This window comes from Enoplosus armatus, chromosome 21 (genome assembly GCF_043641665.1).
Source record: "Enoplosus armatus isolate fEnoArm2 chromosome 21, fEnoArm2.hap1, whole genome shotgun sequence".
NCBI classification, from domain to species: Eukaryota; Metazoa; Chordata; class Actinopteri; order Centrarchiformes; family Enoplosidae; genus Enoplosus; species Enoplosus armatus.
The window spans coordinates 14,080,000-14,105,569 of record NC_092200.1 but is presented as its reverse complement, the minus strand read 5'-3'; the positions used below and the strand labels follow the sequence as shown (position 1 = coordinate 14,105,569).

The 25,570-nt window shown below is 39.4% G+C and overlaps 1 protein-coding gene across 1 annotated transcript; it reads right to left on the bottom strand.

The window, feature by feature from the left end:
* Positions 1-462: 462 nt before the first annotated feature.
* On the bottom strand, positions 463-15,527 carry LOC139304642 (receptor activity-modifying protein 3-like; the record flags this gene model as incomplete). Its single annotated transcript, XM_070928563.1, has 4 exons — positions 463-718; positions 7,295-7,454; positions 7,744-7,773; positions 15,482-15,527. Coding segments are annotated over 4 exons (492 nt in total), but the record flags the coding sequence as incomplete, so codon positions are not given.
* Positions 15,528-25,570: the final 10,043 nt, after the last annotated feature.

Genomic DNA, 25,570 nt, shown 5'->3' with positions numbered 1-25,570 from the left:
CGTTTCCAGTCTTTATGCTAAGCTAAGCTAACCAGCTGCTGGCTTCAGCTACATATTTACCGTGCAAGAAAGCAAATAAGCATATTTCCCAGAAATTCTACAGTTAAGCATTAACAAATCAGATGTGCAACAGCACAGTCAAATTCTGTGATATAAAGACCTGTTGAATTATCACTCAACATACTGAGTGATAATATGCCAATGTCAGAAAAATTACACATAATATATTAAAATATGAAAGAAAATACTACTTTGTACTACCTGGCACTACTTTCCTCATTTACACAGAAAGTTTTTTTGGTGGTTTGCGGCACCACTTATGGGGCAAGTTTTGACCAACTGAAGCAATCTCCCAAAAACTCTGTGCACTCCATTGTACAGTATTGTTTTTGTGGAGAGGTTGGGACCTTGATCTCTGTCCTTCTCCTGTCCTTCTCCATGCTGTTCCATCTTTCCCTCCTCCTAAGCCAGGATATCACTCCTCTTGCTGCACCAGACCACAAGGGCAATCATGGCCAATGTGAGGAAAACAGGGATGAGGATAAGGATGGTTAGTGTGTCGTCTGGCGGGTCCACCCATACCACCTGCTCCATGGTGCAGTTGGAGAAAAAGTGCTTGTGTATGCGGATGATGTAGCCCTCCACCAGTGGATTGGGCCAGTAGCAGTGGACGTTTTGGGCCTTTGTCTCTGTGCAGCGTGTGAAGATGTGGTACTCACTGGGGAGAAAGATGGAAGGGTAAAGATTAGAAGAAAATCACCACTGAGTTGTTTTAGTGTATTTTCCAAATAAATGGACAGTTCAAGATATTAAATTACTGAAATGCACATCATAGCAGAGGAGGACAGTTACCCATCCATTAAGACTCAAAATGACCTCACTTACTATATCCCAGCTTCTCTGAAGGGCACACAGCCATTTAAAACCCTACTACGGTTTAGCTAGTATTAATCAAAGCATTGGAGGTTCGGTAAGTAATCCATCATTGTGACTGGGGATATACCTTTTACTCCCCTTTTTGGTCCATTACTCTCCTCTATTTCAACAGGCATTCAGAGCCTTTATGAACTTTCCAGGCTCTGAGCTCTGCTTTGATGAATCCATTCAGCCAGCCCTAATCACTCCTTCTCTATCCTGCATTCTCAATCCTCCAGGTCCAGATTATTTTCTCATAATATCCAGGAGCTATCGGTATTCTCATCAGCAGAACAGTGAATGGAGCAACAGTGATATTGTTTCCACATATGCTCACACTGGCTCCAAATCTGAAGATGAAGATGTCTTGTTCACACCATTAACACCTAAAGCTCTAGATATTGAAGCTACAAACAAGGCACAGCTGGTACAATGCATTTTATCACTGTTCTACAAAGCCAAAACACAGTAACTACTGCACTTATTTTTGTTATTTTGTTGACTGCTTGTTCTTCCTTTTGATATATTATATAATAATTATGAAATAATTCTAATAACAACTATAATAATGGTGGTTTATTTAAGCATATTATTTAACTAATTGATAGAGACGAAAGAGACTTAATGATAGATCATTTTGTACTTGCATCTTTTCCAAAAAAAAGATTTAACATTTAGTTTTTATAGTTACAACCAAAATTTAGATAAATGTATTTTTTTTTTCCAGAAAACATGCAGAGACGTTTTTAGTAGTTTCTTCAGACCACTGTTTGCAGATTTTTCTGTCAGGCTTTGCATAGCCCCAACAAGCTCTCACAATCAGATCCTCTGATGTTTTCTCCTGACAGGAGAAAACAAAGGGCAAACAAACCCATAAAGTACTGCCTGGTGTTATAACTTTAAAAAATGGACACACGTAAATATTAATGTTGACAATCAATCTCTGACAAGATAACATCTAGAACATTATGTAAAATTGCTATGTTTATTCACCGCCCTACTAATAGAAAACAGCAACCATTTCCAGGAACAAGAGGACGTTATGACATCTAATATATTGTATACATTGTCTGTTTCAACCCACTGCCCTCTGTACAGCACATAATAAGTTAGGCTCTGACGTCAAGCTGGAGCCATTGTTTTGAAAGGCCTTTGCTTAAGTGCTGCAGATCAAATTAACCCTGCTGTCTGTAGGGGACATATATATTGTGTGGATTTTGTATATAGATATATAGTGCAGTGGATACAAATGCACCCCATGCCAGTGATAAGAAAAGTGTTTTGCTGAGAAAAGCTTCCTGTCAAATCTGAACTCCACAATAGTATATCATGGAACCTGCGGAAGCTCATATGTTCATGTGGAGACTGTATTTAGTTTAATGTTATGAGATGCGGGGAAAAGGACAATGTCTTCATAATATAGGCTACGAACTGCATTTTTTATGGTTCTAATTTAATGGTTTGTTCTATAAAACAACTTGTTACCGGAATAAGGATTTTTCAGTGTACATGAACAGATAAAATCTGTTCAAAAAAATTTAATTGGCAGCAGAGGGAATGTTTGGGAACTTAAGAAAATAAAAGGACAGAGAGAGAAATAAAAAATGTATGTATCAGAGCTTTCAGGCAGAAGTGATCAAAATGCAGCATGCAGGACTGTAGGGAATAACAGACGTTTGAAGTTATTTCCCTGACGTAATATTCAGCAGCTAACAGGTTTTCAAACTGTCGTCCACACACAATAAACAGCTGCGAGGGTTAAAAAAAATAGTATTGTATTCAATAATGCTATTGAATATATAACTGTGAGCATGACCGCATATGAAAACATATACAGCACATTACTTTGGTAAGGATACAGTATATTTGTGCATGCATATATACACACACACACATACTGATAGTTTTGTACTAAGGCTGCTGATAGCTCATCTTTTGAGCCAATCTTTTTGAACATTTTTATGGCAAAAAGCAATGCTTCCCTCAGAATGTTATTCCATAATTCCCCCTGAGACATTAAAGCTCCCAGTGAAACCCACACTGATAAAACTGTTTTGGGGGGTTTGTAGCTCAGGAAAGCATTTGATGCTCCTCCAGTTATACATTTTAGTGAAGACTCATCCCATGACTGGTAGATATTTGAATGATGCTGACATCTACTGTATATATGCATCCATCTAACACACACACATAACAGCATAAAGATGCAATGCAGCTTCTGTTCTTTGGTAATTCTAAAATGAATAAATTGTTTGTTTATCTTCTGAGACTGATGACTCTGCTAACTAGTAAATCTGTTTTGTTTTTTTTTTACATTTTATAAGAGTAATATTAGTTATGGAACTTAAGCAAGAACTCGTAGAAATTTGCTTTATTGCAGAGATATGAAGATCGATAGTACTCTCATGCACCCAGCAAAGAAATCATTCTAGCATGCAACACCACAAATTGTCATTTTCATATTTCGGCTTTTGTGTGGATTAAACAAACCAGATATAACATGTTAATTAGGGAGCGTTAAAGGTACTGGTAGGTGGCTTCACTTGCATTGTTTTGATACTTTTATCTTTGTGCAAAGCAGCGCATCGTTCAGTATCAATATGTCAACAGTCCTCAAGTCATTTTAACCATCAACCATTCTCTCCCTCCATGGCTGGCTGGCTTACAGTCGTTGGTAATAGTCTCCTGCCAGATGTGTGGACCACATAACCCACTTAAAATGGCGCTTGCTCATCTAAATGGTCAATTAGTTGTCATTAGTGGTGGTAGGAAAAAGCTCTGATGACTTTAGAGCAGCGTCTGGTCCCAACAGGGACTGACCATAATTCCTAATAGTGAATATTAAAAGGTCCAAATAGACCAACACCACTGTTCCCCTGCTCCTGTGTGCTCATCATCAAGGCTGGCTGCTCCTGGAGCTGTAAACCGCTCAGGGCAGAAAATCTATATGTTATTAGAGGTAAATGATTGAAGAGCGTAAATGCATGTACACACACACACAGCCCCTTAGTGGTCTGTTTATACCCTTTATGTGTGTTCCGACAAGCTCATTTCAAACAATAACAGTCATGTTGGCTGACTGTTTGGCCAGCAGCTATCACTGCAGAGAGGCTCGGCTCATTTGTCAAATAGAGGAAGCTTTGCCGGGGTCACTGCTTGTTTAAACATGAGGCCCCTTGCTCTCCAAGCCCGATCCTTCTCAGCACTCTCTGGTTCCTCTTGTGCCTTTGCTCTCTCTCTCTCTCTCTCTCACGCCTTCTTATCACCTTCCTCCAGGCTCCAAAGTAAACTGCTGTCGAAAAAGTCTGTGTTTCCTCCACAGTCATGTAAATGAAGTATCGTTCCGAAATGAATAATTTCTCTCATGAAAATGTGAACTTGTGCAGGCAGAGTTCCTGGAAAGGCTGTGTGCTTTCCGCTACATTTTGGGTATGCAGTGGTTTTTGTTTATATGTTCTTTCATCTGCCAATCACATTTAACATGTCAGACATCACTGACAGGTTTTGATTAAAGGTGATTCAGACTCTCCATATCCTTCCGTTTTGAGTGAGTGAGCATTAATACTACAACAAAGTATGAACAAAATGTGAAAAACAGAGCCCGGACATTACACCACCCATCCTGCACTTCAGGTACACCAAAACAGCACTTTAAAGGATTCGAAAAATACTGAACTATTTAAAGGCTTGATGGACAATCCTGTGCCATGCTGTTTCTTTTTAAACAGCAGCAGGGAAGAGAGAGAGAAGACACGACTATCTGTACTTTTCAAAGTGAAAGTCAGACAGTACTAAACAACAATAGTGTCCCTGTTCAGACACACACAATCAAACTGCCTTTAACCGTCTGAAGTTGTTTCACTTATCTTCAATTCATCTGTAAAGTATGATTCTAGATCACTTTCAACTTGAACCGTACTTTGGCAGGTTTTAATTACTTCATGAATTTTTATTGTGAAATCCTCCAGATCCCACAGGGTTATGGCATGCAGCACAGCCAGCAGAACTGTTGACTTTGAAGTCACAGGATTACTTCCACCCACCTTTACAAAAATCAGGACTCTGGGACTCTGACTTTAACACCAATAGCTTGTGATTTGGAGTTGAGCTCTATAATGTAAGACGGTTGATACTCTTCTATAAGCCCACAGTGGAAGAATCATGGTTAGACCAGCTTCATATTCAGAGACAGAGCAGAAATTCAGGCCAGTGTTTGAAGTGTAGGTCCACTTGAAAATCACTAGCACTTGTTTTGATGTACTTTTGAATGAATGATTTATTTTAGCTGTCTCTATACTGTGTTAGGAGAGAGGAAACTGAGAGAAAAGAGAGGGAAGGCTGAAATTAGGATGAGAACTGGAACGGACTATTTTCACCAGCTAGTCGCTAACTCTGTCTGTCTGTCATTTGGAGCTGGGCAGGTAGTGCACAGTGGACTTCAGACCTTTTTTTGGTGAAAACAGCTGCCTGCTGCATCTGACAGCCAGACAACCAAAACAATGAGCTGGAAGACGCTAAAATCATCCATAAAACCGAAGGAAACTGCAGAGTCGGGTTATAATTGTCTGTGGGTTCATCACTATGAGCGACATCTTTCACATACAAGTAGTGGCTGCAGTGCAATCAATTTAATCGCTCCCTATATTCAGTGCTTAGTCCATACAGGAACACTGAGGCCCGACTCAAACTCACCCTCCCAGATGTTTACGCAGACCATAATGCCTAAAGTCAATCATCTGGCTTTATGTGCTTCATGTTTGGTTGACACGGTTACTCAAAGCTTGCCTTTATCTCACATTTCGCCTCACATGTAATATGTAAACACTGAAATAAATCAGTTTGTGAAACTACATTCATATAAAACACTGTGTTGTTGGAAAACAGCATGAAGCTCTGAAGATTTCCCAGAAAGAAATAACGGTGAAAAAGAAAAACAGAGAGAGCGCATGACTGATGGATGAAGCTGGAAGTTCTTCTTCCCAGAATCTTTGAATTTTTTCCCGCAAATCTGTGACTCAGATGATTATTTTGATGTTTATTTTAATCTCCCTTGTGTATGTTATGGTGCAAGAAACCAGTGTCGTGGCTCTCCCCCTCCCCTTCTGGCCCTGCAGTTAAAGGAAAAGCCAAGGCCAAAGGTGAGAGGAAGGAATGAGGTGAAAAGCTGGATAAAGATAGATACAGATGGGTGGTCAGGGCTCAGATGCGTCTCGAAAACAGCTCTCGTTTTGGAAAGCAAACCTCCAACTGTTCTCCCACCCACAGACATCCAGCCAGCTGCAGGAGGTTGAGATGGAATACAGTCTTTCTATCAATCTAAGTCTATTTTTGAAAGTGTCACCGTGCAGGATTGACAACCCCTTAAGTAAAACTACAAATATAGAGCACTCAGACAGAAAGAAAACAGTACTTGAGAAAAAGAGGAGTGCTAAAGATGAGAGCTTAAAAATACAGGTGGCTTTTCAGTGTCCAGATGTCTTTTATCTTTCACAGCCTTCTTCTGGTTGTTATACAAAATGACAAATTTCGCACTATAGTAACTCGTAAAAAGCTCCAGGCAACTAATGTCAGGACAAAATTCTTAAAATTTGTCACATCCCAGAGACAGAGAGAGATTCTCTACTATTGTCATCATCAGCCCTTCATTTCGGGTCGACAGGCAGGATTTACAGGCTCTCTGTTAAGAGGAAGGGATGCTTTGAATAATTAGAAAATATTTTTATTGCAAAGAACACCAAAACCTATTTTAAGAAACAAACAAACAAACAAACAAACAGGTATGGTTATTCCCCCACTGAAATCTCCTTAACAACATAAAGCAGGCGTAGGAGTGTATGTTGCTACTGATAATCCATTTTGGGAATATACAAAATCAGGTTAGGTAGTGATAAATGCCTCAAAATGCAATTACAACTGAAATGATCCTGTGTGTGGGAGTGTGTTTAAAGGAATGCCTCTGCTACATGTGATGCAGACAAATACATAGCTATGCAGGATGCAGCAAGGATGTAAACAAATATGAAGACAAACAGAGAATTGAAAAATGACCTGATACAAGCATGATTTGTGATATCACAACTAGTTTGGAATTGTTCAATATTCAACTTGCAAAAGTGTGATGTTGAAACTTGAAGCCTCCAGCGTATACACTGAGAATGGACTTTACGGTGGACTTTTAACAAAGTTCATTTCATTTTTCTGTGAAAAGAACATCAGATACAAATTATCATTCAAAGTAGAGCCATTTATGTACATGTTAAAACATGTCTGGAGGGGATCTTTAATATTCAGCAGCTAAATTATATATATATATATATATATATATATATATATATATATATATATAATATGTATGATGATGAACCACATATGGTCATACCTGATGAAGTGTGTGAGGTTACACCAGTACTGTGGATCTATGTGATCCATGGCCCGCTTGAAGTCCTCTCCACAGACCTCCACCTCCCATTGCAGACGGGACTCATTGCAGGCTTTCTTCGGCCGGGGGGGAGTGGGCTCAATTTTGAAACTGTCTGTGGCTGAGAGGACGGAAAGAAGAAGAGAACAGAGCATTTATAGGTCATGTACCCTGCTTTTTGTGTGTTGCTTCTGATATAGTAACTGAAATGAAACTTGTTCGTAGTCGTAGACTTGTATTCTAGTATTATAATTGTATTGTAGTAATCTAGTATTATACTCTTTTGACCTTTCTCTTTTTCTCATTATGTTCTGTCTTAAAGCTGTGACTTATATTTTTCATACTGTCCACCATGTTCTAGGAACAGTGGAAATGTCAGGATGGATGGATGGATGGATGGATATGCTTACCTGACAACCCTCTCATCATCCAGGCATTGACTGTAAAGAAACAAAATAAGAAGTCATTTTTCATTAGAGGGACAGCTAAACAACTAGGTTCCCACATTCCCAAATATATTCAAGAAGAAAACAGTTATTTCTCACTTAACAGTTTGCTTTTACTTTTTACTTATTCTCAGTCTTTTGGTGAACCTCCAGCAGAGTTAAAGAAAGTAAGAAAGAGAAAAACAGAGAGAGAGGGAGCAAGAATGAGAAATTACATCTGAAGAATAGTATCCCACTGATACAAAAGTGCATCCATTATACAAACTTTTAAGTTGCTTCCTCTCCCCCTCTGTTTTCTGAAACTCTTGCACACGGCAGCTCATTTTTACTGCAGCAGAGTGTTACAGATGACCAAAGCTAAACGTGCTGCACAGGAAGGTGTATCTCCCTTTGAAGTGCCACACTCACAAAGCAGAGACTCAGTTTGAAAGACGCCCCGCAGGACAAAGACTGTTACCAAGTTAGTGTGCTAAATATAGAGACTTCCCTGTTTGAGCACGTAAGGATGTTTTGAGGTGGAGTGTCTATGATGTGATGAGATTATTTCACAGAGTGTGTTTGTCTTAAATATTATAGTTAGAACGAGTATTTGAGTAGATTCTGGTTTTATTTTAGGTGCACTATGATTTGGTTTTTATCTTGTTTCACCCTGACAAGACAAATTATTTTTTAAGGAAAATAGTTTAGATTAGACCAGATTTTATACATTTTTTTTGTTCTGCTGTAAAATGAAGAGGGTTAAAAATCCTAATTCAATATGTCTGTGATTAGGGTCCAGAGTGCAGAACAAATGAGGTGTTTTAGGACAAAGCCTGACCTTTCAGACAGGTCAAAGATGATCTGTACTGAGAACCTGAAAATAAATAATTTTCCCCTTCCTTTAGGGAATCATCATCATCACCATATACGCTATCATTTAAAGTTCGGGTCAAAATAGTTTCAAAAAGGCAAGAACAATCTTTCTAATTAGAGAGAGGCACTTTGTCTTTTCAGTGATCCAAAGTCTGCAAAATACCAGAGAACCAATAAAATCCTCAAATTATAAATATGGGTTAGCTTAATACTTTAATTGAAAAATCTTCCTTCAAATACTGTTAAACGTCAGTCTGTGATGTTCATTGTTCAGTACTGTATTTTACTTCCAGTCAGTGTCGGGTTTCAACAGAAAAATTTTAAAACTAGTAAACGCTTTTCTATTAGATGCTTTTAAAGATGACAGGGACTTCTCAGACAAGTTATTTCAGAACAAAAGGGGCTCTCCAGCTGAGTCACCCTCAGCTTTATTAGAGGGGATCGAGAGACAGCTAAGGGCACTGCCTAAGAAACCCCCGAGCTAGTGAGAGGTCACTAAGTCAAATCCATACGCTCATCTTTTTCTGTATTGTTATCTCTAGACATTAAATCCACTGCCTGACCCCTCTTCAAAAGCGGATTAGAGAATTGCAAAGACGCACACACAGACAGAAAATCATTTCTCAAGATTTCTTAGATGCTCCGAACAGTCAGAGCACAAAGAAAATATGTCCTCTGTGTCTACTAATCAATACATCAAATCAAATATTATGGCAAATCACAGAGCACTTTAAAAATTGCACTCTTTTGAAGTTTCCATCTCTGACATCAAAACTTGGCTTTGAGCCCTCTGGTTCCCACAGGTCTCCTGTTACATTTCATTTCCCCCCGACAATAAGTCTCATGCAGGCAAGTCCAAAAATAACATCTCCTGTATAACATCCAACATAAGTACATCTTGAGTACATGAGCTCCTGTGCGGCAGGAATCAGCCAACCAAATACCCCACATGCACTCTTTGATAACAAACCACTTACGATAGCACAAGCTCTGTGGGAGCCTCCAACAACATTTTACGTCAAGACATTTTACAGGTTATTACATGTTGAGGCAACAATTGCTACTGGTTCACGACTTGTTTATTTAAGAACTGAGCAATAGAAATAAAGAAGCTGCCAATATATTTTTATGATTAATATTGACATTTGAACATTTGCACATCATAAATCCTCAAAAGGTCATTCAGTTTCCAATATTCCATCTAGATTTTAATACTTCATAGGTTGGAAAAGGGTAATAATAATCACATTGACGATAAAATATCTCACGTTTATGTCCAGAAAGAGCTTTACATAGATTGCCAGCGTAGTTGTAGGTTAAGTATATGGAGTATAAAAATAAGTGGGTGGTAGTCATTGATTTTACCTATGTATACATAAAAACTTAATATGTTTTGGTCTAACAATACTGATTTATGCTTGTACTATAATGTACATAACCAGATTATCAAACACAATAGTGTAAATCTGCTGCCATAGTGCCACTAAATGCTTTTATTTTCATTGTTTGGGAATCTGCGTTTGCAACATGGACAATTTGGTCCCTTGAGTGTGTGGCCTGACATGCATGCTATTTTAGCTCATAAAGTTTCACCACACAATTTTGACGAGAAATGCCGTCATAGAACAAATAATAAAGAATGAAATCAAAGCTCAAGGCGAGTGCAGCTTTTACTATGCTGTAGTACATTCAGTACATTCCTAACTCTGAATTAACTGAGTGCCTCAGATGACAATGGGTTGTGCTTTATTTCACACTGCTTTAACAAGCATTGTAACATTTCCATTACTGTTCTTGTTGTTGAATATGATTCTCATATGCTGTCGATAAATAGACCCACCAAAGAGACTTGGTACTAACTGATGGAGCAACTGATGAAAATAACCTATAACAACAGTCTAGCAGCAGGATTCCCTTCAGCATGAGCTCTGCACAACAGTGAGGGGAAGTTTGAAACGAAATCTACTCCAACAGCTTTATGAAAAGAGGGAACACAGAATTGGCATCAGCAGTGAGCAAGCGTGTATGAGACAGATTTGCTGGAGTTATTCAGTGATTCATGCCAGAGTATGAATTATAGCAGCCTCGTGAATCTCTCATCCTGGTGTGTGACAGTTTTACAAATCAAGAGCACTCTGGGTTTAGATAGCAGTTAAAATATCACAGGGGTGATTTTAACCAACTTTTTAAAGCAGTATTAACTGGTTTGTTTTGGCCACTAGGAAGCAGTGAACAAGCTGTACAGAAAACACTGACATTATTACTTATAAGTACATTTCCTGAAGAAGAATTAGATGAGAAGATTGATACTTCTCTCATATCTGTCAGTCAAATATGAAGCTACAGCGAGCATGCGGTTCGCCTAACAGCTAAATGCTCCAACTACTTGCTAACTTTGTTTGTCGTTTGATGCCAGGCAGGTAGTCAGTTTTTCAGAGTTTTTTTGCTGAAAACAGCTGCCTGCTTCTGGGAATAACGCTGATGAGGGCGGCGAGAGTGAACCGAAACAGTAAAGTAGCTAATAGATTCTAAGACCTTGTGTAGTTCAGAGGGGAGTCATATAAAGCTGGTCATATAAGCCATCGTTATAAACGTATTGATTAGTGCAGCTTTAAAGTTTGCCTACAGAATAGTATATCTGTATAGTGTCTGTTTATATGGTCTAGAAAAGCACAGAGCTCTTCAACCAGTAACAGCCTTCCAGCAGCATCTCTTACCATGCCTCTGCAGAGAGGATGAATAGCAGCAATGCAATTTATCTGTAGCTGCCTCTACTATGACAAATACTTACAGGCTTTGAGTTGTAGATTGTAACAATGTCTGTTAAGTTTTTCTGAAACCACAAGTGTCCATTTGCAGAAACTCCATGTGAAAGCTGTCTTTGAATTGCATGAGCTGAGCTGTGAAAGACAGATGACTGACAGTCTGTGATGCATAAGGCCTTTTCACTTCCTAGAAAATGTAAATTAATCATTTAAAAAGAAATCAATTTGACATTAATTAATTCATGCACAACTCTCACTCTTATTAAAAACAGCCATTTAATCTTTGGGTACTATAGACAACTGAATCTTTAAATCTCTCATCAGTCACATGTGGACAGATGGTTTTTGAATTTGTTCATTCATGCAGCCACTCACCTGTTTTCATACCATTTATCAGACTGTCAGGTTCCTCTAACTCTAAGGTTCACGGGGCTGTGACTGCTGTTGCTGAGAAACAACTGGCCAGGCAGCAGAGCAGAGACAAGTCACACACACGCAGCTATGCCAATGAAGCCTTTCATGGCCATTGTGGACCATGATCATGGATCAAGCCCAGCTCTTCATCATATAATCACATCAATAATGATTATGAAACGGGAAAGTGATTGCATGTCAGCATCAACATTTTTTAAACATCATAGTGCAAGCAGGGTATCATGCTGGTAAATTTACATTTTAATGGCTTATCCACTGAGCTCCTCTCAGGCTTTGAATAAAACAGTGCATGACTGATGTCTTGTCAAAGGGATGCTTTAATTTGAAAATACACTAAAACTGCTTTTCATTGAGCAGACTCTTGAAAAGACACAGGGAGAAAACACAGACGTAATAAAACTGACATAATTCAGTCTTATTTTGTTCCTTGGTGAATTAAAGGAAGGAATTACCCATACGGCAGGATATTCATTCGATTCTCCGCATGTGGGGGTTTGAAATTAGCAAGACGCCAACAGGCTGCAATTATTAGCTTCCTTTAAGCCTCTATATGAGATCCACAAAAAAAAAAAAACAACAACTTCCACTTGAGCGGGATGCTTTTACCTATAAGCAATAATCGTTAAATACTCGATAAGGGCAAGCTTTAAACCAACAATCTTAACAGTACTGAATGTGTGAATTATGCAGACCAAGCAGAGCTATTTTAAACTACAAAATTAAATCAAGGTGTATGTAGGAGTAACACTGGTTGGCACACTGTCATACTGCCACTGCCGGTTAGGTTGGCAAGACTAATATAGATGAGAGGAAATAGAAGATGAAAGAAAGTAGAAGAATTGCCAGAACTGTCCAAACAGATCTAAAGCACAGGCAGAAATGGCAGGGCGTGTTTAATAATCTCCACCTTATTTCAGGTCTGCCTCATGAGCATCATCACCGGGACAGGAATGTAATGACCAGTGCAGAGGAGGTTCGTAATAACAGTCAGATTTAATTAACGAGAGGAAACGTTTTTGCATTTGGCTGCACGTCTTCTGCAAATTGAACTTTTGATTTTATGACACTACAAAATCTTTTGTTAGTTTAAACACATGGAAAGATGGAATAATGCATCCCAAACAGGATATGAAGAAGGTCTTGTCTGACTCTGTATCTGTGCCTACAGCAATAATGTGTCCTTTGTTTAAAATCTAATCTGAGAAATTAAAAAGGGAAATAAATCAGGTGTGCTTTGTCTCTTTCTCTTCCTGCTGCACCATCTGTCCTCTGCTCTTGTCTTTCTACACAGATAGACAGACCAAAGTCACAGAAAATCAGCTGAGATTTCTACAGGCAGATGGAGAGGAAGAGTAAAAAAAGAGGGACATTTAGAGGGTGAGGAAGAGAGGAGGAAAGGGAGAGAAATGCACATTGGCTTGACTTGATATTGACTTGTTAACATTCTTTACTGATAATGGTGTCTTTGTGCTTTCCTGCAGGAACAACTAGAAATGGCAAGAATCTAATGATCCAGTCAACATACAGTTTGTTTGTTTTTAGCCATGCTAGTGGCAAACTATCGCTTGGATTGCCATGAAATTTTGTTCAGACATTCATTGTCCCCAGAGGATGAATCCTACGGACTTTGGAGATCCTCTGACCTCTAGTGCCACTCTGAGGTTGACATTCAAGGTTCTGAGTGAAATATCTCAACAACTATTGGATGGAATTTTCCTAGTATGCTAATACTTTAAACTAAGATGATGAACACGGTAAACAATATACCTGCTAAACATCAACATGTAAGCATTGTCATTGTGAGCATGTTAGCATGCTGATGTTAGCTTTTAGCTCAAAGCCCCACTGGGTCAAAGTAGCCTATGGCGTCACACAGCCACTAATGTGGCTGCAGACTCTTGTTTCCCTTTATTTAGCCCGACAACTCTCACACAGTATATAGACAAGATCCAGTTAAAATACATAAATAGGTATGAGTTCTATTTAGTGCTACGTCAAGATCCTTTAAAATTTACTTAAATTCATCAAGTCCATTTGTAAGTTGTTCGAAGGGAAGGGTTCAAGTTGGATTAAATGAGACTGGACACTGAACATCAAAGGCAGACTGCACAAATTCAAAGGTTTGCACAGCTGATAATGAAAAGAAATAGATAATGGTATATGTATTGATACATAATCACAAAGATTATATACTAATATGGTAGTTGTCCTAGTATAGAACCCTGATGTACGCCCTTTAATATGAAGAGAAAGGAAGAGGAGGAGCCAGCAAACTGGGTGCATTGAGTTGTTGGAAAATCAGTTTACATGAGTCTGATAACCAAGGTGGTATAGTCAACTGTGTCAAAAGCCTTGGACAAATTAATATCAAGAACTGCACAGTATTTTTTGCAATTCAGTGGCTCAATTATGTCATTCACCAATTTAAGAGCAGCAGTTGTGGTGCTGTGGTGTTGTGCAGTGAAGACAACTTTAGTGTTTCTGAACAAACTGAGGACATGTGAGCTGAATCAAGCAAAAACTCTACATGTCCGAATAAATTTGAAGCTCATTTCCATCTGCAAACACCACTCAGCATTCATGAAATTAACCCTGACCTCCTTCACTACTCTTTCGAAACACTTTGAAGATCATTGAGTTCTTGGGTTTCAAGCCCCCCGCCCAGTGTTCACCATCTGCAGAAAAAGCATGCAAGCTAGATCAATGAGAACACAACCCTCTGAAGGAAACGTTTGTTTTGTTTGCTTTGCACATGACATCTAAGCAGGCCAGAAGGAAGCAAAGGAATAGAATGGATACCTTATTTTAGAGTAGAGGTCAAATGAGATGTTTGTGAGGCAGATTTTTTCAATGTAGACAAGTTCACAATAAAACTTAAAGAAGATGTAGGGACTTGAAACAATGGCTTTTATATCACACTGAAAAACATTCAATGTCATTAGCAAGATGATGATATAAAAAATAATAGTCTGCTTACAAGGATAAAGTTACTCCTTTATGTTCTTTCTCCTCTCAGATCCAGGGGAACTCACAGCTCCACAAACAATGACTGAGGTTATTTGGCTGAGGTCACTGAGGCAGATAGCTAAAGGGGAGCTGGCTTTGAAGGAATATTTTCACTCCCTACAGATGAACAGAAAGCCTTTTAACTAAAGCAAGCAGAAGCAGAGTTTAAGTGAAAGTCAGGTGCTGAAGAGTGTGATGTGGGCACACAGGGAGCAAGCAGATGTAACACAATTTTACATCTGAAAAATGCTTCAAGTAACATGAGTATTCATCATTACCATTGTTGACTTAGTCGTGAGACCTTCATGTCATTACTTGGTATATATTGGTAGCTTCATACACATGTTAGCACAAGTTCTTCCTGCCACACAGAGGATGTAGCTTATCTCCCCTCCTCCTCCTGGAGGTAGTTTATTTTCTCTTTGGCTGAAAAGGATGCCAACATGTAGGTATCAGTTTTGTGCCCTGAAGCAATATATTACCCCAAAGACTGCTGGTCCTTTCTACTCTGATCTTATTCATTCATCACACTGATGCCAATGTATTGAAATCAATGTGTTAATATTTAATTAAAGTTGGACAGAGATTAAACAAACTGTAGGCAGAAGCTGCAGCATTGATTTCACAAGCTTCAGCAGTTTGACCTCCCAGCAGTAATAACTCTTTGACAGACAGTGACAGACTGTCAAGTCATGCCTGTTATCAGCAGAGCTCTCTGGCAGGAAGATGAATGACCTTGTGGTAGAGGGCTACCGTGAGAGGCCATCATGGTGTCCTCATCTGACAAAACAACAAGGACAGGATGTTGTTGTGATAGAAATGCTGACCTGCCCGGGTCATGTTAGGTCACAGGGCATCACTACAAATTGTTGATTTATGAGATCAGATCTGTGCTGGTCCAAGGTTAAAAAAGAGAGGACGGGGGGGTTAGGGTTAGAAGACAAAAACAACAAACTGTTGGATGACAATATTACAAGATTTGTATGAAATTTCAGTTTCTGATCATATTCTGATAAAGTGTAGTTCTCTGTACACAACAACAAATAAAACTAAATCTTGTATCGACTTGAGTACAAAGTTTTGCTCAATCTGAGAAATTGGTCAGTGTTTAAACTAATAATAAGCTATTAGAGTAGACATATTGTATTTATGGTCCCTGCACAAACTCATTTATACTCATTAGAGCTTGACAACTAAAAGTTTTTGAAGTACCAATATCTTTGTATGAAACTGCTGATTCAATTTTATGTCACTGTTCAATAGCTCATATTTTTTTCTATTGTTTTCCAAAAATTGCAGTGTTCCATCGTTATCCCCCCAATACATTTTCTTCTCAGGGTTGAAAAGCCTCAGAGGCGCATTTAAGCTATCATGAGTAACAAAACTCTCCACTGGCACAGACTATTGGAGGAAAATATCTGGCTTTCAGCTGCTAAATGCCCCACCATGTTCACCTTCTAGTTGGTGATGGGCAAGTAGCGCACAGTGGGTTTATCTGAGCTTTTTTTAGTTGAAAACAGCTGAAAATAACGATGATGAGAACGAAAACAGTAAAGTAGCAGGCCAGAAAACCAAAACAATTAGCTAAAAGATGCAAAAAAACGCCTTAGAGCTGCGGGTAACGGACAAGTTGGGTGATAATTCTCTGTGGGGTTATCACCGGGAGTGATTCCTTTCACATTACAGCTAGTCATTTTAGCCATTGTAAAAATATGTATTACTGTAGCTTTAAGTTATCATAATGAGTCATATGATCTATTGTCGGTTATATATGTTATATTCAATGTTTTTCTGGATTGTCTCTACTGTATATGCTCCTAATTCGGAATGGAGTCCAAGCAGCTTTATTTTTAGCAAAAAGGTGACTGAAAGGTTGCCAGTGCAAACTCTTAGATCAGCTTGGAAAATCCGAAGATGACACAGTCACTGTTTCCTCTGTATCCTGTGTTTCTCAAACTCTCTCTGTTCCTCTAACTACCCCTGCAGTTTCTGAGTCAACAGCAGGCAGGATTCAGATCTTCATCTTCTAATTAAAAAACTTTCCAGTGGGTGGTATGAAGGGTAGCGCTGGTGTTTTTTACAACACTACAATATGTGAAAGCAATCTGTCTGGTTAGTTGTGCTTTGACAGCTCACATCCAACAAATATTACAAGTTTACAGATTGGGAAAATCATTTTAAAGCTGAATATTGATGACAGATGACACATCTGTCAATTACTGAGAGGACTGCTGCTAAGAGAGGACATATAAATCTTCTCCTCAGTCAACCATTGCTGCCAGCTGTCTGCTGCTGCGTCTCTGAAGCCTCTGCCTTGATGGAAAGCTTCGGATGCTTATCACATTTCTGAAAATGCCCACAGCCACAGGTGAGACCGACCAGCCAGACACACAATGTGACATTTTTTCAAAATGTCTTCAGCTTGAGTTATTTTACTCACATACAAAAACAATCACTTCTCATTATAGATGAGAAAACTGAGAGTGGAAACTACGTGATCAGTTTTTATTCCCTATAACTACAAGCCTGTGGAAGTCACAGTAAGGAAAGGCCACAGTGATTGACTGCTGAGTGATTATTATTCACCTACCAGCTGATGTGCCAGGCGAGGCGAACAGAAATGAATTCAGAAACTTTGTGAAGCAAACTGAACAGAGACATCATTCTGAAGTTGGAAAAGGTGCAAAGAAGGTAATCCTGGAGGGTGAATGTTGCATTAAAGTATTTCATTCTTATGGTTTAGTGCATGTAGCCACTGATTCTCTTTCAATTCAAAACTGGCATTTCACAGATAAAATTAAACCACAATGAAGAAGAGTTTCACTTCTTTGCTTGCAATGCCCAGGAGGACTTTCCCTTCTCTCAGGCCTGAGTGCAAGTGTCCAGTCCTCCATGTGGGGGGATCTAGGGGTCAAGGAGGAGGGAGAGGAAGGGGAGACTGGAGAATGACACAGATGTGCAAGACAGAGGGGAACTCTGGGTGCTTGGCAAACAAAAGCAGGAAGAGGGGGAGGAGAAGAGGTGGAGTACTGGATGACCATGTCGGAGACAGACAGAAATAAAATGCCAGTGGCAGAGAAGAGTGAATCCATAACAGGAGACTTTTTTTAACTACACTGTGTGTATGTAAGAAAAGTATCATGGCTTGTTTGAGGGAGCACTGGAGCTGCTGCCCTCAGTATCTCATGTCTGTGGTGGAGCATCTAAATGAAATAGTGTCATTAAAAATGTTTTTTAGCATTTGTTTTTGCAAAGAAGTGTATTCATATGAGCATAAACAGTTGCGCTCTCACACAGATGTACCATGCAGGCTGTCGGTGATAGATAAGGGGCCCGGATGTGATTATGACACAGTGAATTGGCAGAATCAGCCCACTTGATGAATTCCCAATCGTTCTTCGTTAGCAAAGATAATCAACTGGAAAAGCAGCATTAGAGAGGCAACACAATTCAGGCTTTCATCAGTATTCCCCCATGCACTCTTCAACTTGAAGTGTTTAATTCTGAAACATAAAAGCCAAAAATGGCCCAAAGCCACTCTGCTTCATCCCCTCTTTGACAAACCACAAAAACGGGCTCCCATGGAACACTTGCATCCAACTAAATGCAAACATTTGTTGTTTAGAATAACATCATGACAGGCATCAATTATCCACTTTATGTAGGCTTTTAGAAAAACACCAAATGCTTCTGATAGGAGTAACATTTGCATGGCTACACAGAAAAAGACAAAGCTACAAATTTAGAGGTTCAACTGAATGGGTCACTTTTTCTTCTCAGATAAATAAGCTGTCTATATTCAGACTTGACTCAATGACAAGTGCAGGACACCTGGCACCATGATACAAGTTCTCAACAAGCATTCACTCTGCAGTGGGTGTTCTTTCTGCCTGATCATTCCCAATTTCCCGCCTCCTTTAGTCACAATGACAGATACAATTGATGCACTTTTCCTTTAAATGTCTGAACTTGTTGAAACACAGCAGCAGTAAACACTGTGAGTGATGCGGTCCCCCACACAGCCGAACAGTAATAAATATGTCAACTTGTCCTTGCCATTATCTTGTGTGAGAAAAGCCAGAGCACAACAGAGGAATGCCACTCACTCAGAATTACTGTTATTACAACTTTGGCCACAATCTCATCAAGGATGTGACGGATATACAAATAGATAAATACTGTAGATAGACCACTGAAGTGTGATATAAAACATATACAAGGTTGGTCAAATCCTTCACATCTAATTACCCCAATCAATCAGTGCAATTTAGAAAATGCAGTGACGCAGTGGTGAGATGTATCAACCTCACAGTTTCTGTCAAAATCCTTTCAGTATCTCATCACACAAATAAAGGAAGACCAATATATAACCCTTTTCCTCTTGCACCAAAAAAAGAAAAGAAAGAAAGAAAAAAAGGCTTTAGTTCTGTCAGTGATTTGACCAGCAGTGCCAAAGACCTCTGCCTTGGAGGCTGTCAGGACAGCACCAACAAGCTGTTCATCTGCCTGTCTGAGAGACAAAAGGGCAAAAAAGACAGCAGAGGAGGCAAAGAGGGAAACAGACAGACACAGAGAAAGTTTGGTATGCAGAAACAAACCCAGAGACACTGTAACAAGAGTCACACTGCGTCAGAGACTCCAGAGGACAGACAGGAGTGTAACAAGGGCATTAATGATTGAAGACCTTAATTGACATCTTTGCTAGGGTCCAATACCAGAGAGAGCAGCAACGACACAGGAACACTCACTCGTTGCTTTTCACTGTATTAGTTTAAAACTAACAAAATCAACACCTGACTCTTGCTAATTTAGCTGGTCGCTCACCTTGTAATAACCAAATCATTTCTATGCATGAAAAAATACACTGTCTGACTGCTGCTGGTGTATTTCTTATAGAGCAAATTGGTGCAAAACACACAAACCATAAAAACAGTTAGGCTACTTGAAAAATGTAATCAACTACTCATCACATATTACTCATTGCAATTAAATCATTCAACCAAACTATGGATATCAACCATGTATCAAACTCTCTTTAAAGCGTTACTAAGGGACAGTACAGAAATTATTGGGATGGGGAGGGTGACTGAACATTCATTTTTTTAAAACCAAAGCCCTCCCCGGCATTATTAATATTTTCATTGAACCCTTGGACACCCTTCCCTCAATATGTTAAAGTAATATAACGCTATGGAGTTAGTACAATTGAGTTTGCCATTATTAATCAAAAGTAAAAGAAAACGAATTTGTGATGGTTTACTCTAATTGAAACCTTAAAATATTAGCAATATCATATAGCCACCAAATTAGCAATTAGCAATAGCATAAACTATGGCAAACTTAACCAAACATAAACAAATGATGCATCCTGTTTCCAAAGTATTCCAGCACTCTTGACTACCCTCCCTTGAGAAAAAAGAAAAAAATACATAGCCCACCAGCTTTTCCTAACCCCCTCTCTCCTCATAATTCCCTAAGAAATGTGTTACTGCCTAAAAACTGCCGGTCGTTCACATTCCAAAAAACTGAACACTACTGTAACATCGCAAACTCTGCCAATGAGCTTTGTGAATGATTCCCGTAATGTTATGACACATTCTTGCAGCTGTTGCAGAGGATTTCTGTGGTGAAGAAATGTTAACAAAGGGCCATCCTTAGTTACTAAAGCACTCTTAACACCTCAACATGAGACAGGATCTGTTTCTGAATGTAAAAGGCTGCTTGAGTTAATTAAATGTTAATCTCAGCATGCTAGTATCGACCAACAACTGATTCATACAGGGCGCAGTGGGACAGACTGGCAAACCAAGACAGACATGGACGTGTTGAGTATTCTCCTCATTCACTTCGTCTGACGTCATCTTAACTAACTTCAGAGGAAAATTACTTTTTTGGCCGCACAGCCGAAAATGTTTTGTCTTCTGTGAACAAAATGACTTCTAATCACTACGTGTGATCCTCTCCTGGTCTATCATCTGCCATTAATTTCAGTCTTCAGACTCAGTGCTGAGTTCCACATTCAATTCAATGCTCAGTTTAATGGTGCTCATTACCACCTATTCTGTTCTGTGATTGGAAATCTGACTGGCCTCTGGCAGAAAACCAGCTCTCTGTCAGATCTCCTATATTTTGAGAGTATATATATAAGGAGACAACTAACTACCATCATGCTCCAACTCCGCCCTCTTGCTGCTCCTCTGAGAAGTCAGTACCAGTGTATGATGTCTCCTGCAAATGAGACCGGATTATGAGTGCTTGCAGCTTCCTCAGACTATTAATGTGTTGGGGGTCATAAGAGTTTCTTACTTGTACAGTTTGCGGCGACTAATAATTATTTTGACTCTTGATTAACTTGCTGTTTATTTACTTGACTAATCAATTGATCATTTGGTCTACACATGGTCTAAAAAACTGTGAAAAATGTCAATCACGATTTCTCAGAGCCCAAGGTGGCATCTTTAAATTGTTTGTTTTGTTCCACCAACAGTCCAAACCCCAAAGATATTCAGTTTACTGTCATAGAAAACAGCAAATATTCATATCTGAGAAGCTGACACCAATGAATGTTTGCTTAAGAAAATTTTTTTAATAATCATCAAAATAGTTACCATGAATTTTATGTTGAGCAATTACTCGATTAATCGGTTAAGTTTCATCTCTAGTTTGCTGCATGAATACAATTCATATCAGAATTCAGATTCTTTGTGTACGTATTCCTCGTGCCCCCAAGTTTATTATTTTACACTTTATACAAATACAAAGTATATCTAAACTGAAGGAAGTACACTGCAGCTTCCAATACTTTTTTTTACTGAAACGTTTAAATAAGGAGTGGTCAGATGGATTTTTGGAACAGATAGGCAATGAGCTAATCTATGGCACATCTATTAAGTGTAAAACGCCTGTTGGCCATATGGTGCTCAGTCTACAACACACTCTGTGACTTGGAGTCAGCAAAACCTCAGCATTAGACTTTGATATGAGTGGAATGAGCAAAGAGACAAAGTTCAAGCCCCTCCTGGTGCATGAATCTTTAACAGGCACCTGAAAGATTAATAATGCTCTTAACGTGCTTGCACTGCAGTTGAGCAATGGAGGAAGTTCAAATGTAACTATGTCTGTGAGTAAGCAACATGTTTTACCTGTATGTATAATGGTTTTAACGCTAAATGTGGACACCTGAATGCTTAACAAGTCTTGCATTCACAGATAATCTCATGATATTGACCTTTTTCTTCATGTGTTTGTAAGTATAGTGAACACCAAAGACCTCACAAGGTACTTTTAATGGAATGTAGTTATAGATAGATTAACATATGTGAAGAATGCAATATATAAAAAGTTACTTAAATAGGTATAAATAGTGAATTTGTTGCGGATTATTTTCAGTGGCAGATTTATTTACAGCAGCGGTGAATGTGGGATTGAGTCAAAAATAAACTACAGTGTGTGTGCTCATGGTGATAAAGGAACATGTCGCCCAGTGTAACTGTGGCTCATTGATGTGTTTTTAATAGTTTTTGAAGAACAATGGAGCTCTAACGCACAGAGGAATCAGATATGTCAGGCTTTGGATACACACACTATATTTGTTTGTATGATGAATTCATTGTTGGATTTGGTCTTTTTATGGGATTTTGTGACAATAAGAAACATACCAGACTTATCCTTTAGGCTGAACAAATCAAAATATGAAAATACAAATGTAAACTTTTCAACTGGTCACATTGTTAATGGAAGTTGCACTGGCAAAACCAGAATTTGTGTGAAGACACAATCAGCCCCTTTCCTGACGTCTGGCTGACATTTTTTTCACTTCACAAACGATTCGCCTTGATTACTAAACTTGAAAGCATTTCATTCCTGGAATGTGCAGGTGATAAACACCACCGTGTATAACGACATCCATGTGTAAAGCCGTCAGCCACGTGCACTGAAATGAGCTCAACAGGCTGAAACCTCTCCACGGGTCTTTGGATTGCATTTTACAAAAGGAACTTGAAAAAAAATATTTTTTCACAACAATGTTTTTTTTTTTCAGATGGCAGTGGAACAGAAGAAGCCCAAGGCATTTTCCCTCGCTGTGAGAGTGCGTGAATAGCTGTTTATGGGGGTAAACAGATGCTTCAGTCAGTGGGAATTGCAGATGGGGACCTTATACTGCATCCACCACACTGAACTGAGACTGAAGTAACGAATCAGAATGACTCAGTTTGAGTAAAGTTCTGGTTTTCTTTGAAGGCACTGCATCTGGCTTTCCAATTTTCCTCTTCCCAATGGGGATCTTGATGGGAAACTCTTTCAGTCCACACAAGAGCTATCACAGGAAACCACTGCTGTATGTTTTTACAGCATGGGGATATAACCTCTCATCGCTTTGATCGCAGCGGCTGCAGTGAAATCACACCATTTGTCATTTGGACACTCAAAACATGGATGAGAGTTTGATCACACGTGAATCTTTTTTTTTCTCCTGTTTTCCATCACACTAGAATCAGCATTTTGAGAGACTGAGCATAAAACATGCTTTAAGTCAGAAAAGGACCATCTTAGCTAGTTTTCTGCTTGGCCGTTCATAGCTGTAGGACCACAGCTGTTACGTGGCAAAGATCCAGGGGGAGTCCAGGCTGAAGGTCTTGGGCGGACACAGACCACATCCTCCTGTCTACTATACGCACAACTCTTAGGACTTCCCAAAGCGTGTTGGATCCACGCTTTCATCCTTTATCTACCTTCAGGTTTACCCCTCCAGAGGCACTGGGTAAACAGCAAACTCCTCTAGATAAGAGCCCGAGTTTGAAGTCTTTCTGAACCACACAGACCTTGAAATTGAAATCCTGTATCACCTGGCTCACATGTCCATGTGGGAGTAAGCCAGGTAATTTCAATCAGCGTCTGCACAAATGTCACAACTGCTCTCTTAAGAGTACTCAGCCTGCTTAACCAGCTCCTGGAAAGAGTCACTATGCTGCAAACCAGCTCAATATCTGAACTCCTCTTCATCACTGAGTCACAGTGCCGCTTCTACTCTGCTGATACTACTGTAGTCACAGGACATGATAAGGCTTCCAATAACAACAAGCAACAGCAGATTGTCTAAATTCATGTTTTGGCCCATCTCAATCAATGCCCAGCATCACTCTGGCATTGCTGTGGAGCAGGACATATCCAGAGCATCAATACAAACATTTAAACCATGACAACTGTTAAACTACTGTGTGTGTGTGTTTCAGCGGGTGGATTCATCAGTCACAACCTTGCACCACATGAAACATCATTTCATACATGATTTCATCCTTGTAGCACCGGTTAATGAGCCAGATCCAGAAATTCCCATTGGCCACGATATAGGTCAGGTCTGTCCACTGGGGCGTAATGCCATGGTACTGCACTGTATATTCCCCATTCAAACCATGTGCTATGAGATGTGATTGATGTGCCTGATACTTCTTAGCAATCCTAATTATGTGCACTTTGCAGCCAGACACGCTCAGGCAGTGCTGACGGGCATATAATGTGATAGATAGATAGATAGATAGAAACATGACATGCAGTTTGCAGCTGGAAATGTACAGTAATACACTGGAGCACTTACAGAATAGCATGAGATGGTTTGCTGTATTGTGGCTGTAGTAGGAAAGTGGGCAAAAACTGCTACAACATCAAGGTTTGAATGTGATGACATTTCAACCTATTGATGGAGTTTGGTGTTGTGGGAGCAGGTTTCAGTCGTTCTGCAAATAAAAAGGAAAGAAATCAATCATACTCACCCAAAATCCCAACAACAAAAAGTTTCAGTACTGCGAACTCATTTGTATCCATCACGCTGTGAGAATCCAGTCGGACTTTGAACGAAACCTCAGCTGCAGCTCCGTGGAAATGTGGTACATTTGAAGCGAACCATTATTGAAATTATCCCACACGTGCAAGTCCGAGATCCGTCATGCTTGTCGCGCGAGTCAGAAGAAATCTGTGGAGGAATTTGGAGGGAACAGGCAGAGGGGAGAAAAACACTAAATGTAAAAGAAAATCGGATCCCCAGAGCGTGATTTCTGGCTGCCCTCGTGATGATCGCGGCCACTTCGTCTGTGGCGCGCAGGAGTCAGAGCTCAGGACCACTCGCTCTGTCCTGCATCCTCTGTGGGAGGAGGAGGAGGGGGGAGGAGGATGATAGGATTTCTCTAAAGCACTGGGACTGGATTATATTTACTGAATAACTGCGCAGACTGAACCCCTTTTATTCTCTGCATGAATTGGAGACATTTAGATATGAAACTATAGTGGATATATAAAGACCAGCCAATAAGAATTCAGCAACAACGCAAATAAACAGGGTTTTTTCTTTCTTTCTTTCTTGTCCTTATTATAATAAACACATGCGCACATGCATACACAACTAAAACCAGTGAAATTGTCATGTGAGATTTTGCCTACAGCCATTTCATTGTGAATTATAGGCTACTGTAATAACAAATAATATGGCATAATTATAATGTAATTATTACGCAATTATGATCATGGAGATTCAATTGCCGAGGTGCATCATCCAAATGTTTTTTTTTTTTTTTTTTCTGTAAAGCAACACTGACCTCGCCTGGTTTCCTTGTAAATTGCACCAGGATCAGACAGCAGAGGAGCTCTGGATTCAGCACAGAGAGGAATGATTCAAGCCTTCAGTGTTACATCAACAACAGCATCAGGTGATTAAATAAAACGTCAGGGTTCCGTTTGAA